Source organism: Puma concolor, chromosome A2, assembly GCF_028749965.1.
Source record: "Puma concolor isolate L17-30 chromosome A2, mPumCon1.1.hap2, whole genome shotgun sequence".
Lineage (NCBI taxonomy): Eukaryota > Metazoa > Chordata > Mammalia > Carnivora > Felidae > Puma > Puma concolor.
The window spans coordinates 6,875,664-6,891,924 of NC_141668.1; the positions used below are offsets into that span (position 1 = coordinate 6,875,664).

Here is a 16,261-nt window from a genome sequence, read left to right on the forward strand (position 1 = left end):
CAGCATGCATCTCTGGATCCCACGTTCATGAGTTCTAGCCCCACATTGGGTGCAGAGATCACTTTCAAAAAACAATTTTTGGATCTCACTGAAAGGACTACAGAGCCAACTTGAAGAGGCTGACTGGACAGAGATGGGGTAATTTGAGTACCAATGAGAATAATAATTTCAATGGATTAAAATTCATCAAATATGTTGAAGTTCATGAATTCATAACAATACCAACATCGCAAAAGAAGTGAAGTGTTCTCTTGGGGTATGCTGGGAAATGATGTCATCACTCTGAACATGGACAAAAAAGAATCAAGCATTCCTTTTGTCTTATTAACTACACCTTATGGAAATGAAAGTATGATTCAGGGGAACTTTCTTTTTAAAGGATTATGCCATGCAATAAATGAAGAAAGAATGATAGAATTATAATATTATAATTTGCGACCGTTAATGAAACAAAGTTACTCTAGGCTATCATTACTGTCTGCTACATAAGAGAAAGAGACAGAATATATAAGGTGCCTTCTGAGAGACGTTTACAACTGCACCTATGAAATATTGCCACCCAAATAACCAGGCAAGCCTTAATCTGATCAATCCTCTCCTTAAATTTAAATTTATACAAACACTGAAACTAGAAGAACATGTCATATGACGTCTTGAGGATTTAACGAGCAAAATGTACACTGTCCAATTCTCTTGGACAAAGATCATCCATTTCTTTAAAAGAAACATTTTATCCAAGAAATAGAAAGGGAAGGAAAACTTCCAGACTCATTCTATGAAGCCAGTATTACTTTGATTCCTAAACCAGACAGAGACCCAGTAAAAAAAGAGAACTACAGGCCAATATCCCTGATGAATATGGATGCAAAAATTCTCAATAAGATACTAGCAAATCGAATTCAACGGCATATAAAAAGAATTATTCACCATGATCAAGTGGGATTCATTCCTGGGATGCAGGGCTGGTTCAACATTCGCAAATCAATCAACGTGATACATCACATTAACAAAAAAAAAGAGAAGAACCATATGATCCTGTCAATCGATGCAGAAAAGGCCTTTGACAAAATCCAGCACCCTTTCTTAATAAAAACCCTTGAGAAAGTCGGGATAGAAGGAACATACTTAAAGATCATAAAAGCCATTTATGAAAAGCCCACAGCTAACATCATCCTCAACGGGGAAAAACTCAGAGCTTTTTCCCTGAGATCAGGAACACGACAGGGATGCCCACTCTCACCGCTCTTGTTTAACATAGTGCTGGAAGTGCTAGCATCAGCAATCAGACAACAAAAGGAAATCAAAGGCATCAAAATCGGCAAAGATGAAGTCAAGCTTTCGCTTTTTGCAGATGACATGATATTATACATGGAAAATCCGATAGACTCCACCAAAAGTCTGCTAGAACTGATACATGAATTCAGCAAAGTTGCAGGATACAAAATCAATGTACAGAAATCAGTTGCATTCTTATACACTAACAATGAAGCAACAGAAAGACAAATAAAGAAACTGATCCCATTCACAATTGCACCAAGAAGCATAAAATACCTAGGAATAAATCTAACCAAAGATGTAAAGGATCTGTATGCTGAAAACTATAGAAAGCTTATGAAGGTAATTGAAGAAGATTTAAAGAAATGGAAAGACATTCCCTGCTCATGGATTGGAAGAATAAATATTGTCAAAATGTCAATACTACCCAAAGCTATCTACACATTCAGTGCAATCCCAATCAAAATTGTACCAGCATTCTTCTCGAAACTAGAACAAGCAATCCTAAAATTCATATGGAACCACAAAAGGCCGCGAATAGCCAAAGTAATTTTGAAGAAGAAGACCAAAGCAGGAGGCATCACAATCCCAGACTTTAGCCTCTACTACAAAGCTGTCATCATCAAGACAGCATGGTATTGGCACAAAAACAGACACATAGACCAATGGAATAGAATAGAAACCCCAGAACTAGACCCACAAACGTATGGCCAACTCATCTTTGATAAAGCAGGAAAGAACATCCAATGGAAAAAAGACAGTCTCTTTAACAAATGGTGCTGGGAGAACTGGACAGCAACATGCAGAAGGTTGAAACTAGACCACTTTCTCACACCATTCACAAAAATGAACTCAAAATGGATAAAGGACCTGAATGTGAGACAGGAAACCATCAAAACCTTAGAGGAGAAAGCAGGAAAAGACCTCTCTGACCTCAGCCATAGCAATCTCTTACTCGACACATCCCCAAAGGCAAGGGAATTAAAAGCAAAAGTGAATTACTGGGACCTTATGAAGATAAAAAGCTTCTGCACAGCAAAGGAAACAACCAACAAAACTAACAGGCAACCAACGGAATGGGAAAAGATATTTGCAAATGACATATCGGACAAAGGGCTAGTATCCAAAATCTATAAAGAGCTCACCAAACTCCACACCCGAAAAGCAAATAATCCAGTGAAGAAATGGGCAGAAAACATGAATAGACACTTCTCTAAAGAAGACATCCGGATGGCCAACAGGCACATGAAAAGATGTTCAGCGTCGCTCCTTATCAGGGAAATACAAATCAAAACCACACTCAGGTATCACCTCACGCCAGTCAGAGTGGCCAAAATGAACAAATCAGGAGACTATAGATGCTGGAGAGGATGTGGAGAAACGGGAACCCTCTTGCACTGTTGGTGGGAATGCAAATTGGTGCAGCCGCTCTGGAAAGCAGTGTGGAGGTTCCTCAGAAAATTAAAAATAGACCTACCCTATGACCCAGCAATAGCACTGCTAGGAATTTATCCAAGGGACACAGGAGTACTGATGCATAGGGGCACTTGTACCCCAATGTTCATAGCAGCACTCTCAACAATAGCCAAATTATGGAAAGAGCCTAAATGTCCATCAACTGATGAATGGATAAAGAAATTGTGGTTTATATACACAATGGAATACTACGTGGCAATGAGAAAAAATGAAATATGGCCTTTTGTAGCAACGTGAATGGAACTGGAGAGTGTGATGCTAAGTGAAATAAGCCATAGAGAGAAAGACAGATACCATATGGTTTCACTCTTATGTGGATTCTGAGAAACTTAACAGGAACCCATGGGGGAGGGGAAGGAAAAAAAAGAGGTTAGAGTGGGAGAGAGCCAAAGCATAAGAGACTGTTGAGAACTGAGAGCAAACTGAGGGTTGATGGGGGGTGGGAGGGAGGAGAGGGTGGGTGATGGGTATTGAGGAGGGCACCTTTTGGGATGAGCACTGGGTGTTGTATGGAAACCAATTTGACAATAAAATTCATATATAAATAAAAATAAAAATAAAATAAAAGAAACATTTTACAAAAAGAAACAGAAAGGTGAAAACTTATTTATCAAATTAAACTTAAGAGATATGAAAGAATTGCAATTTATGAACCGTATTTGGAGCTGATTTCAATTTTATTTAAAAAACTTTTTTTAATGTTTATTTATTTTTGAGAGAGACAGAGACAGAATGCTAGTGGGTTAGGGGCAGAGAGAGAGGAAGACCCAGAAGCAGAAGCAGGCTCCAGGCTCTGAGTTTTCAGCACAGAGACCGACTCGGGGCTCGAACTCACGAGCTGTGAGATCATGCCCTGAGCCGAAGTCAGACACACAACCGACTGAGCCACCCAGGCACCCCTGATTTCAATTTTAAAATCTATGAGACAATCTGGGGATTGGAATACACCTGGTAATTGTTGAAAAATTCTAGTTGCTTTCTGAAGTCTGATCATGGTATATTTTAATGACCTTTATCTCCCAGACATACATATGTAAATATTTACTGATAAAGTGATACAATTTTTAGTATTCTAGTAATTTAGTAATTTTTAGTATTCTAATGTTTGAAGTGTATTAATTATTTAATTAATTTATCTCTACACCCAGCGTGGGGCTCGAACTCACAACCCTGAGATCAAGAGTCCCATGCTCTTCCCACAGAGTCAGATAGGCGCCCCCACTCTAATTTTTTAAATGAGGAAATAGATGGGGTTCAGAAATGCTGAGAAAGTTGCCCAAGGTCACTGCACTAATGGGCTTTGGGCAGAGGAGGGATCCAATGCAAAGTATATCTCACCCCTATGCTCATGCATAACCCTTGCAAGCTCTGGCCTCTTCCTGGTTCCTTCTCAGGTCCTAGATTCTACATTTCTGTTTACATTGGATCAGAAATAGATCATGGGAGGCCAGGGGAGGTAGATCACTCTCTGTCCAGAAATGTGAACTGGTAGCAACCCTGGAATTAGGGAAGGCAACCAAAGGGCTTTATGCACATTTATTTTCTATAGAATAGCTCATTCTCTCCCCAAGGCACCCCTTCCTTACCTCCCCCGTCACACTGTCGATCATACCATTTCTCTCCTTAAATGTGGGAAAGGACACCGCCAGCTGAATTCTAGACTTCCTGTGCCATTTGTGACCTGGGTATCCCGGGGAATTTGATAAAACCACATGCACACCGTCTGGGATTCAGATTTTCTTTCAGGAAAGAGAGGGATTGGGCCAGACTTGTCTCTAAATTGCCTTCCAGCTCTAAAGACCTGCCTTGAGGACACTAGTTTCCCACTAAGGGAAATAGATGGGGTGTCAGGCAGCACTCCTTCTGTCATGACAGCAACTGATGGAAGATCTGCTGTTCAGCAAGTTTGTCCTGATAAATAGGAGACGTGTGGACATGGGCCACTCAATCTCCTCAGTCCCACCCTAGCTTCTACCAAGTCCCCTGTGGTAGCATCCTCATTGTTGGGCTGCTGGCACAGTACCCGGTCCCTTCTAGGACCAGAACCCACACCCATGCACACCCCTATGTCCTGCTGCCCCTCACGGTTCCATTGCTCTGAGGCCAGGCTCACCTTCTTTTGAAGGAGCTGAGTTCCCCATTGTTCTCCAAAGAACCTGTTTGAGCTGCTGCTTTTGCTTTCACTGTGAGGAAAAAGTGTTTGCACCTTTTAAACCTCTCAGACAGGAAGCTCAGATTGGGTGGAGCTAGTGAAGGAACTATTTGGCTTTAAAGAGACAGAAATATTGCCCTATAATTGGAGGAGTCCTTTAGTTTTGCCAAGGTGTAAGCTTTTTCTCCATGTGCCTGCTCTCACACCAAATTTTCCAAACCTATGTTTGTTGTTTGGGGTTATACTGGTGGATCCCAAAGGCCCTTATTACATGACACAAATCATACACACAGACCCAGGCATGGTGTTGGATCATCTTTCCTGCATGACGTGGGAGACTCTGGTGTGATTCTAGGAAGAAGAAACTCAAATGCGTGGCTAGATGTGTCCAAATTTAGAGACTGGGATGCTTCCCAGTGATTGTATCATATGGGTTTTCATGATAGTCTTTCATGAAGGTCTCAAGTTACTCAGTAAAAATTCACCAGCCTTCAGGTACAAAGCCAAGAGTCTAAAGCATTGGGAGCCAAGAGAAAAAAAAAGGAAGATGTGGCCTGGAAAAAGTCTTCCAATGACCATACACCTTCTCTAGTTTTCTTCATATGGTTCTTTCAAGCCCCAAAATATGCATGACCTGACAAGAAAAGATGCACCCAGGGAGGAGATCAAACTTTCCCCTACAACCTTCCTACTTTCCTCTACCCCAGACCCAGGCACAGGTAGATTTTCCCAGATTTAGCCAGTGCATCCATTCCAACTTGCTCTGGAAACTTTGAGATGATAGGCAGATGGTCAAACCTCTCATGGTTGACCAGCTGTTCCAATTGTCTCTTGCATAATCATAAAATTATAATGTTTTTGATTATATATTTTTGTTCACTACATTGAGACATGGGATTAGTTGATGCTCACACTTGAAGGTGGGTACTAAGAGAACTAAATGTGGCAGGAAGTAGTGGACAACGAGGTGGCAACCATGGAGGGAAGCAGCTAGATTCGGAATTATTGTATTAATACTATATTATTGGTCCATATCATTAGACCAATTATTGGTGCTAATGACTTGGAGGGCCCCAGGTAACTGTTTTCCAACTTGCAATAAAGACACAGACCGGGACCAGCTATGTAATTTGCAAAGTCTGGCACAAAAGGAATATGCCAGGCCCTTTGTAAAAAACAAACAAAAAAAATTAAGAATTTCAAGATGACATCAATAGAACAGTAAACCCTTCTAAGTACAGGGCCCTGTGGAACGGCACGGGTCACATACCCATGAACTTGGTCTTGATGAGGCTGCATACAGAAAAGTCTAGAGGAGAGCCAGAATCCTATTTCCTGCTCAAAATATCTCTACCATTCCCTAGTTTCATTTCAAGCTACATATTCCTTGAGTAAAACTTGTCCTTGGATGTTTTCATGGTCAGCTAATTGCTTCTCCAGGTATTATGCTCAGGTACGCTGTTAAGTTCCCTAGAGGGAACAGGAGACTAGTTGACACAGAATCCATGGATGCCACAAGAAATCAGATGCGGGTCTCAAATGGTAACAGCCTTGTGATCCTTGGTCAAAAAGGAGCATGTGGCCCCCATCAGTCCCATCCTGAGCCCTAAGTTGGGAGTGATCTCCTTCTACAAGATTCTGCATAGAAGCAGTGTAGCCCCATATCTGAATTGTTCACTTAGCCACGCTCCTGATCATTGAGGGCTTCCTTCCACTTGCACCTATGCTGTGCGCCACAGGCCTCTCCACCGCTTGTCTCCACCTGCAACCCTGGAAACACAACTTTCCACCCAGGATCTTGCTCCTTCCACATAGTCAGAAGCAGAGAGATAAATGTGGACAAAGCCACAGCTTCCTTTTTTATGGTTTCCTTTGATTCTTTCCAATTCACACACACACACACAGAAATGTGGATATAATGAATTTTCAAAAAGTGTGGGGTCATTAAGAGAAAGTCTTTGAATTCTATAGGCGTCTTCTTGTGGGGCTCAGGGTGTTTTCTGCTGCTCAGATCTAGATAATCTCAAAGCTCAACTTATTAAAATAGTGCAGAAATAATGACAGTAGTTTAAAAGAATCGCACCCCCATTGTCCTGTTTCTTCTACATATCGTCTTTGGAACTTTGGTGGATCCGAATCCTATTGCCTCCACAACAAATTCCCAAAACATTAGTAGCTGAAAACAATATAAACTTCATCTTCTACAGTTATGGAGGACAAGAGCATGGAATTAGTCTTATGGAGATAAAATCAAGGTCCTGCAGAGCTGGGTCTTTCTGGAGGCTCCAGGAGAGAATCCATGCCTTGCCTCTTCCATCTTCTAGAAGCTGCCAGCTGTCCTTGTCTTGTGGCCACATCACAACAATCTCTGATGCCTTCATCACATTGCCTTCTTGCCTCTCCTTAGAAGGACCTTTCTGATTACCTCTGGGGCCCACCCAGATAATCCGGAATAATCTCCCCATCTCAAAGTCATTAACTTAATCACATCTGCAAAGATGCTTATGGAATAAGGTAACATTCACAGGCTCTGGGGATTAGAGTGTGGCCATTTTTTGGGGGCCACCATTCAGCCTGCCACATTTGAGTGAGTTAACCTCTCTGAAGATTACAGTTAACCTAATCTTTAAAATGGAATACTTTCTTCAGACGGTCATTGTGAAACCAGATAAATTTGTAGACATGAAGTGGTACTCAAACCACAGTGATCAATAGGTATTAGTTAGAAGTAGTAATAGAACCCTCTATGCTAGTCTCATAGATTACCCTTCTAAGGCTCACCTACACATCAGAGATGCTGTCTTAATCAGCTTGCACAACCATAATACCACAGCCTGGGAGCAGGAACAACAAGAATTCATTTCTCACAGTTTTGGAGACTGGACAGCCCAAGCCCAATGTGCCAGCCAACTTGTTTCCCTGGGGAAGGCTCACCTCCTGATTTGTGGATGGCGCCGTCTCACCGTGTCCATACATGATGGAGCAAGGAAGCAACTCTCTGCTATCTCTTCTTACAAGGGTACTAATCCTGTCAAGAGGACACCAGATTCATGAACTCATGAAAACCCACTTACCTTATCCCCAAATACCATCATGTTGCCGGTTAGGGATTCTGGAGCCTTCTCTCTTGGTGCCACATAAAACTAGTCACTTCTACTTTGTAACAATCTCTTTTACGTGGATATCACTCAAGGTTTCCTGGTTTCTCCCCACTCACTCCACCCCCAAAGGGCACTGCATGAAAAGGAAGACTCAGCGCCTCCACAGCCTGTCTACCAGGATAAGTGATCCGGATTATCTATACCCCTGCACTCACATGGATTTAATGAAATTGTCTTCTGGCTCAACGGATATGCAAGAAGAGCTGCCTCTTGCAGGCTAATGGCAGCCATGTCACAAAAGAGATATAGGTGTTAGGCATGACAGTGCACTTGAGGCTGAATCCCTCAAAGGAAACATTGACCAAACCCTCATGAAATAAGGACCATGCCCCCCAAAGAGACTTTTACTGTCTTCCACGATGTTATATCTGGTTATGAACCACAACCATTCAGTCCTGTTCTCAAACAGGTCTCTGCTTCCTCCTAAGGCTTCTCCGAAGATGTGCCAAAAGTGACCACTCAGAATTTGTGTCTTCACCAGAGGGTCACAGTCTTGGAGCTTCAGGGGAAAAACTGTAGGACGTGCTCTGAACTACTGTTGCCTCAAAGAGACTCTTCAGAGCAGGTTTGCAAGATGGCAGCACTGACTCAATGCTCAGACTCTGCCAGTGAGCAAAGCCAGGACTACTGGGACTCTCAGTCTGGAAGCATATGTACCTCATGAAATCAGACGACTGACTCAAGATCCAGCAGAGTGAGAAGTAATGACATTGGACTGAGTGAACGGATTCAAGATGTGCCATTGTGGTTATTTGTTTGGAATATTGATGGCATTCTGTTTGATGTTCTACTTGTATTGCTATTTGTGGAAACCTTATTTCTTTCTCCTTAAACGAATTAGTAGACTGTGTATTTGTAAACCCACAACAACCGTCTTTAAACATTACCTCATCTTCACTTACCCTCAAAATTCAGAAACAAATGCTTCTATTGAGATTCATTCACTTTCATGATGATAGAACCATTTGCATAGGTTTAATAAAATTCTGTCCTCTTGTTTACAAAGATACCATTGGAAAAATCGATTCTGCAGCAAAGCCATATGTACAGGGTGATATATGAGAGTGATTGTTGTTTCATCAAAGACCATCAGGCCACTGCTAAGGAGCAATTGTTGGTGTTACATGCGGAGCTAATGTCTCCAAAACCTTCATAAGAAAACTAATATGATGTCTGGCTTCCAGAATCCCAATCACTGGGAGTAAGGAAGTCCACTACCAGGTAGTCCAGAAACCCAGGCAAATTTTGGAGACCTCACGAAGAGGGAAATTCTTTGAGATTTATGGATACAGCATGCAAAGTTTACTGGAGAAAGTGTTTGGGCCTTGGTTTCCTACTCCTAGGATAGAAGAATGGCAGGGGCTTTGACAAGTCTGATTCAAAACCCATTTTGAAAATTTCCAAAAGAAGTTTATCCTTTGGAATTGATAGTTGCTTAATATGATTAGGCTCTAGATTTCACGAGCAAATTCAAGTAGGCTTTTCCGGTTAATTAAGATTCTTGCTGCATCTGTATAAATGATCAGGCCATGCATGGTAAAAACAATCTTCTAAGATCAACAATACTTGTTGGAGACTGTTTATGATCACAAAGTAGAGAACGCTATGAAAATGATCCAAAATTTAGAAATAGGCAAGACAGATTATTGGAGTGTTCTATAGTTCTGTGTGGTGCTGTGCTTGATGATCAGCTGTGATATTTAACAACACTTTAAGGACAGAGAGGATTTTTGCACATCTCTGCCTTGGAGATACTCAGTGAATTTTCTGTCTGGTGGAATATAGAACTCAAAAATTCCATTTTACCACACTCTTAAACACATCACCCTTGATTTCAAATGAAGTTTGTGTTTCTCTTTGTTTGTGTTTTTTGTTTTATTCTTTGCTTCCTGTTTGTTTTTAACTAGGTTTCACACCCAGCATGGATCCCAAACTTAAGACCCTAAGGTCAAGACTGAGCTGAGATCAAGAGTCAGATGCTTAATTGATTGAGCCACCCAAAGGAAATTGAACCAATTATAGAATCATACTGGTTCTCTAGTTAAGCCATGAGTTGAGCACAATCTTTGATGTGTTTATACTTGCCCAGGAGTCATGAGGTTGCTTTTTTTAAAAACTGCGGATAAGAAAGAGAGGGAGAAACAGCATGATCCAAGCCTTGGAGGTGGAAATAACACTGGACACAGGCAGAGAACAGCTAACAATTTGGAGTGCAGGAATCATTACCAGCCTTTACTGAGGGCCTACTGTGTCCCAGGCACTGACCTCCATATCATTATCACATTCATTCCTTACAAAAGTGTAAAACGGATATTAACGGGAACAATGATATCTAGAAGAATCTCATTCTTGGAAGAGGAGTTGAGACGGATTATAATGACTGTTAAATACGAGGCCAAGGAATGTGGATTTTAAGCCCTAGGCAGTAGAAGATTTCCAAGAAGCAGAGACCTAAGAAAACTATCCCAATGGGCTTAACCTGGTAACTGCAACGAGGACTGAAGAGGAAGAGATCAGGGGTACTGTACTCTCACACTGCACACACTGTCCCTCTCTTACCATCCATCCTAGGTTGAATTGTGTCCCCCTAAAGAAGTCCTAACTCCTGGTACCTGAGAATGTGACCTTCTCTGGAGCACGGTCTCTGTGATGTCATGTCATGAAGTTAAGGTTGAGCCCTACTCCAATGCCTGGAATCGTTTCATTCACAGTGAGGGAAGTTTACACACAGATACACAGAGAACACCATGTGACAAAAGAGGCAGAGATTGGAGTGAAGCACCTAGAAGGCAAAGAACAAAGCAGGACAGCCAGCACCAGAAGCTAAGACGCAGCAAAGAAGGATCCTTCCCCAGAGACTTCATGGAGAGTATGGCTCTACGAATGTCTCGGTTTGGCAGTTGTAGCCTGTGCCAGTGAGACAGTAGCCATAACAATGAGACAGTAAGTTTCTGCTCTTTAAGCAACAGTTTGTGGTCATTTGTTACAGCAGCTCCTGGGGAAACTAATATAGATTTTAAGGACAAGAATTAGAGTCCTGCTCTGGTAATTACTTAAAATGTAGGAGTCGTTTTGAAATTGAGTAATGCATGGAGGCTGGAAGAATTCTGAGGTACGTGATAAAAAGAAAGGCCTAAGAGGATGTCGGTGGTAGGTTGAATATCCAGGTTACTTTCTGGTGAGGCCCCAGAGAGAGGTGGGGACCATGCTGCTGGACATTGGAGGGACGATGGCACTTGCCCCAAAATGGCAGGGGGCAGGGGGCTGGGAGGCAGGCTAAACTGAGGTGGGCTGCTGGGTGGAGAGTAGACCACGTAAGTGATGAACTTGAATATTTAGCTGAGGAGAATTATGAGAACAGTGTGTAAGATGCGGCCTGGTTTCTCCTTGCTGCTTCTAACGAAATGTGTGAGGAAGGAGAGTGGTTGCCTATCTGCCAGCCAAGGAGCACCAAGATGGCCAGCTGCCAGCAGAGCCCAGGAAGAAGCAAGTAAATTCCCCCCCTTGAGGCTTCAGAGAGCGCACGCCTCTGCTGGCATCTTGACTTTGGACTCCAGGAGCTACCACACAATCCATGTCTCAGCTGTTTCAACTACAGTTTGGATGACCTGTCGTGCAGTGCTAGCCATCCAGCATGTCCCCTCCACCTTGCCCCTGCCTGCGTTCTTGTCCCATCCTCTGAGAAACCCAAAGGTCTCCCCTTCCGTGGCACAGTGTGAGTGGGCAAATCTTCTAGACTACATTCTTCCTCATTCCCACCACATTTCTGGCCCAGAAAGACCCCGGGTCTCCCTGATGAGAGAGAGCTTGGGGCTTTCTCAGAATTTAGATTTCAGTCCTGTGAAGACTTTTCTTTTTGGAAAGAAATATACAACACCAAAACAAAAACTAACAATTGTTTCTTTTAAAGAGATACACAGGAATTTAAGACCTGGGAGTGCGGTTAAGGCCTCCTGAACTCTGAAGGCAAACAGGCAGACTGTCAGGGCGCCATGACCTGGGGGTCAGAGGTAAAAGCGGGCCCCGGTCCCAGCAGCAACAATCAATCCCTCGCTCTTACAGAATACCAACACTGCACAAAATGACTATTTTCTCTTAATCAGCAAAAATGTCTCCTTAATATATACAAATCAGTCAGTGGAAAAGTGTGTGGGCCTGATTCTGCCATGATCAAGATCTATGGCTTGGAGAAAACCCAAACACAAACAGATCCCAAAAAACCACAATCCCCTTATGCCCCAGTATCTTTGCAGATAAGAAGTCCTAGATTGTCTCAATTCAATGCCTCCTACAGAACAGCATCATGTGAGACTGTCTGGGCCTCTCCCAATGAAGACGAATCCCAAGTCTCTCCCCCCCGGCATGATTCATGAGCCTGGGCCCATGTACCCACACAACTTCTCAGGTGTTGGTTGGCTGTAGGTATAAATCTCCAGGTGGAACAGGGGCCTGTGGCCCCCAAAAGGAGACCCTGAGGAGTGCCCAGTCCCAGGACTCCTGGCTGGAGGACCCAGGTGTGAATACGAGTATGGGCCTTTTCCCCCAGGGCTTTGGCATTCCTGGGCCATCAGAGTAATGGACACTTACAGATGGTCCTGGACATCACCTTTATTTACCAGCCAGCACCAACAGCCATGAACACAAGAAGGGAAGGCACAGGCATGTTTTTCCCCGAGTTCTCTGCTACTCTCCACACACACAGCATCCTACCTCACTCATCCGCCTAGACTTTCCAGTCCCACACCTCCAAACCCCACAGCCTTTGCTTGGATGGCCCCTGGATTCTTAGCCATTCCTCGGTACCAACGGTGGAAGAGGCAGGTTGGGAGAATGGGGGTCAGGGAAAGAACTCACAGGCTGCCAGGACCAGCCGACAGCCTTCAGTGATCTGCCCTCTCTGGGATTTATAACAAAGTTGGCACGGTTTCTGCTGTTACCTTCATTTCTTTCTTTTGGTTTCAACTTGACATCTTTTATTGCTTCACTCACATCTTTGTGGAGTGTCTCGAGTGCTTTATTACAAATGATAAACACGGTAAGTAAATCTTTAAGGAGGGATAAAGGAAAGACTGTTATATTTATGGCACCATATCACAGCACAGTTTTTTCTGTTATTGTTTCCCACAGTCCCTTGCATTTTCAAGAAATGGGCAACAGGGTGATTTCTCGTAAATTCACTCATGCACAGAAAAACATACATCTTACTTCAGCCCCAGCAATTTCCTGCCTCACCTCTCCCGAGTCTGTCTTCCTCATCAGGCCACAAAGGCAAGGTCACAGGTTCATGTCTTCTCATTTGTGGCTGCTCTTGTACTCAAAAGGGACTGGGGCAGGAAGGCGGGGCCAAGGAAGAACCCCACCATGGAGGTCTCACTGGCCTCTGCACAGGATATTTTTCCCATCTCTCCCCAGGCTGGTGCTGGCCTGAAGATGAGGTGGATGTCTTCCTGGGAATCTCCAACCAGGACCCGTACAAAGCAAGCACAGCAGCTAGATCTTTTGACCCTAACCTGGGCTGAACAAGTCAGTTCTGCTCTTTATTAGAACAGGTGCACACGGATGCTGCTACCTTCCAAAATTTTGACCAATTTTTCTAGGGTTGTTTGTTCACTGAATGATTGATTGATTGATGAAAGTTTATTCGTTAATTTTGAGAGAGAGAGAGAGTGAAGAGGGGAAGGCTAGATAAAGAGGAAGACAGAGGAACCCAAGCACACTCCCTGCCAGCACAGAGCCCGACACTGGGCTTGATTCAAGAACCGTGAGATCATCGTTCTGAGGTGAAACCATGAGTTGGATGTTCAACCAAATGAGCTCCCTAGGTCCCCCGAAGTTTTAAAAAATTTTCACTCAAAACATAAATAGCTAACAAACAGCCGAGCAGACTTATTATTTTGACTATTATTTATTTATCAGGAAGATATAGAATGTGAAAGTTGCACTGAAATGACCCATGTCCAAGCTGTGAAAGAATATAAACGACTCTTTGGAAATACAGGGAGAGGCCAGCGTCTCTCTCACCCTCTGCAAGTTCACCATATCTGCAGTTAGTAGGACAGCGGGACTCCGTATAAAGACAGCTGTCTGTAAGACGGTGTTAACTGCTGCCTGGCTCCCTTTTGACGGTGTTTCATTTAACTATACTAAGACACCTAAAGGGGAAGACAAAATGAGGCAAACTCCAGGCAGCCAGCAGGAAGGAAGAAGAGGGGAGTTGGCCTGTGGCCAGAGTTTGACCCAAAACTAGGACAGGCTTCCATATGCCCTGGAGGAACCTTACAGAAGTAGTACTGGTGGGACAGCCATAAGTGGTGCAACGTATATATTTTTAAAAATATATTAAACTCTCTTAATGTTGTTCTAAGATCATTCAGCAAACGAAGAAAGACCTATTTCAAAAAAAAATCTACTAAATACTAGTAAGAACAGTGAATCTGTGACATTTACCATAAGATGCTTCCTCCCTTCCAACACACACTCACCTCCTCTGGAAGGAAACTGCCTTCTGGGAGGTGTGGCCAAGAAGGTGGGGCTCCCTTTCTCCTCAGCCTTCCAGCAAGAGAACAGTATCTTGGGAAGAATCAGCTGGTGGTCAGTAGGTTTAACCACTGGGTATAGTACACACAGACAGAGTGGTTAGGGAAAGACACACACACTGGGGCTAAGACAACTGTCACCTCCTGGGACTGTGCAGGCCCAGGCTGCACCCTCTGAGGAGAGACACCAGAGGTTTCACCCTGCAGGGGAAGCAGACTTCACCAGGAGAGTCCAGCCAAACATGCAAACACCATGCACAAAGTTGCAGTGAAGCGCCAGAGCAGATATCCTTGTCTTATCTCTGATCACAGGGGCAAAGCTCTCAGCCTTTCATCAAGTATGGTACCAGTGGTGGGAGTTTTCACACTGATTTCCTTCAGTTCTTTCAACATGCTTAGAACTGCTCTTTGGAAGCCCTGTCTTTGAATCCAATATCCAGGGCCTCTGCCAGGCAATTCCTGTGGCCTGAGTTTTTTCCCCTATATGGGTCACACCTTCCTGTTTCGTTGTACATCTTACAGTTCTTGTTAAAAACTGGGTATTTTAGGGAACATGGTGTAGTGAATCTGGATACTATTCCCTTTCTGCCTTTCTAGGCCTTGATTTGCTGTTGTCTGTGTGTCCATAAGACTACAGAAATTGCTGTTTTAAACAACAAAATAGAAATTCTGCAGCAGAAAAGTATGACTGAAATGAAAATTTGACTAGTGGAGCTCAACGATAGATTTGAATGGCTAGAACAAAGATTCAGTGAATTTGAAGATGTAATAATTATAAACACACATGAACTTCACAATTGAGCCCCAAAACACAGGATGCAAAAAATAACAGGCGTCAAGGAGAAATAGACACTTCAACAACAAGCTGTAGACTTCAATGTCCACGCTGACCAATGCGTACCACAGCTAATCAGAAGGTCAAAACAGAAACAGAAGATGTGACCCACAGATAAACCAGCTAGACCTAACATTACAGCACTTTACCCAACGAAGTAGATTATGCATTCTGTTCAGGTACACAGAGAACGTTCTCCTAAATATGACCAATAGGACATAAAATGAGCCTCAATAAATCTCAGGGACTTGAAATCCTAGAGTATAACAGGGGTAAGCTCCTTTACATCAGTCTTGGCAATAATTTTTTGGATTTGACCACAAAAGCAAAGGCAGCGACAGATAAAATGAACAAGTGAGATTACATCCAACTAATACGCTTCTGCCTGGCAAAGGAAACCATCAACAATACAAAAAGGCACCCGATTAAATGGGAGAAAGTATTTGCAAATCGTATATTTGATAAAGGGCTAATACCCAACATACATACAGAACTCATATAATTAATAGCAACACCCGAGCAATTTATTTAAAATGGACACAGGAACTAAACAGGCATTTTCCCAAAGAGGACATCCAGGTGGCACATAGGTGCATGAAGATGTGCTCAGTATCACCATCATCAGGGGAAACGCAAATCAAAACCACAATGAGGTTTCCCCTCACACCTGTGAGAATGGCTATCATCAAGAAGACAAGAGGTAACAAGTATTAGGGAAGATGTGGAGAAAAGGGAAGCCTTGTGCTCTGTGCATGGGACGCAAATTGGTGCAGCCACTGTGGAAAACAGTATGGACGGTCCTCCAAAAATTATACGTAGAATTACA

The 16,261-nt window shown here is 43.1% G+C and overlaps 1 protein-coding gene across 3 annotated transcripts in view; it reads right to left on the reverse strand.

The window, feature by feature from the left end:
- Positions 1 to 16,261, reverse strand: part of LOC112866298 (GTPase IMAP family member 7-like) — a 155,400-nt gene that overhangs the window by 17,510 nt on the left and 121,629 nt on the right. For 2 of the 3 annotated variants that reach the window (XM_086686636.1, XM_086686666.1), the window contains exon 1: positions 4,865 to 4,988. The exons of the other annotated variant lie outside the window; for it this stretch is intronic. In XM_086686636.1, the coding sequence (XP_086542762.1) occupies positions 4,865 to 4,892 (28 nt within the window). In that variant the 5' untranslated portion in view covers positions 4,893 to 4,988. Of the gene's footprint in view, positions 1 to 4,864; positions 4,989 to 16,261 lie in introns of those variants that run through there. 3 annotated transcript variants of the gene reach the window in all.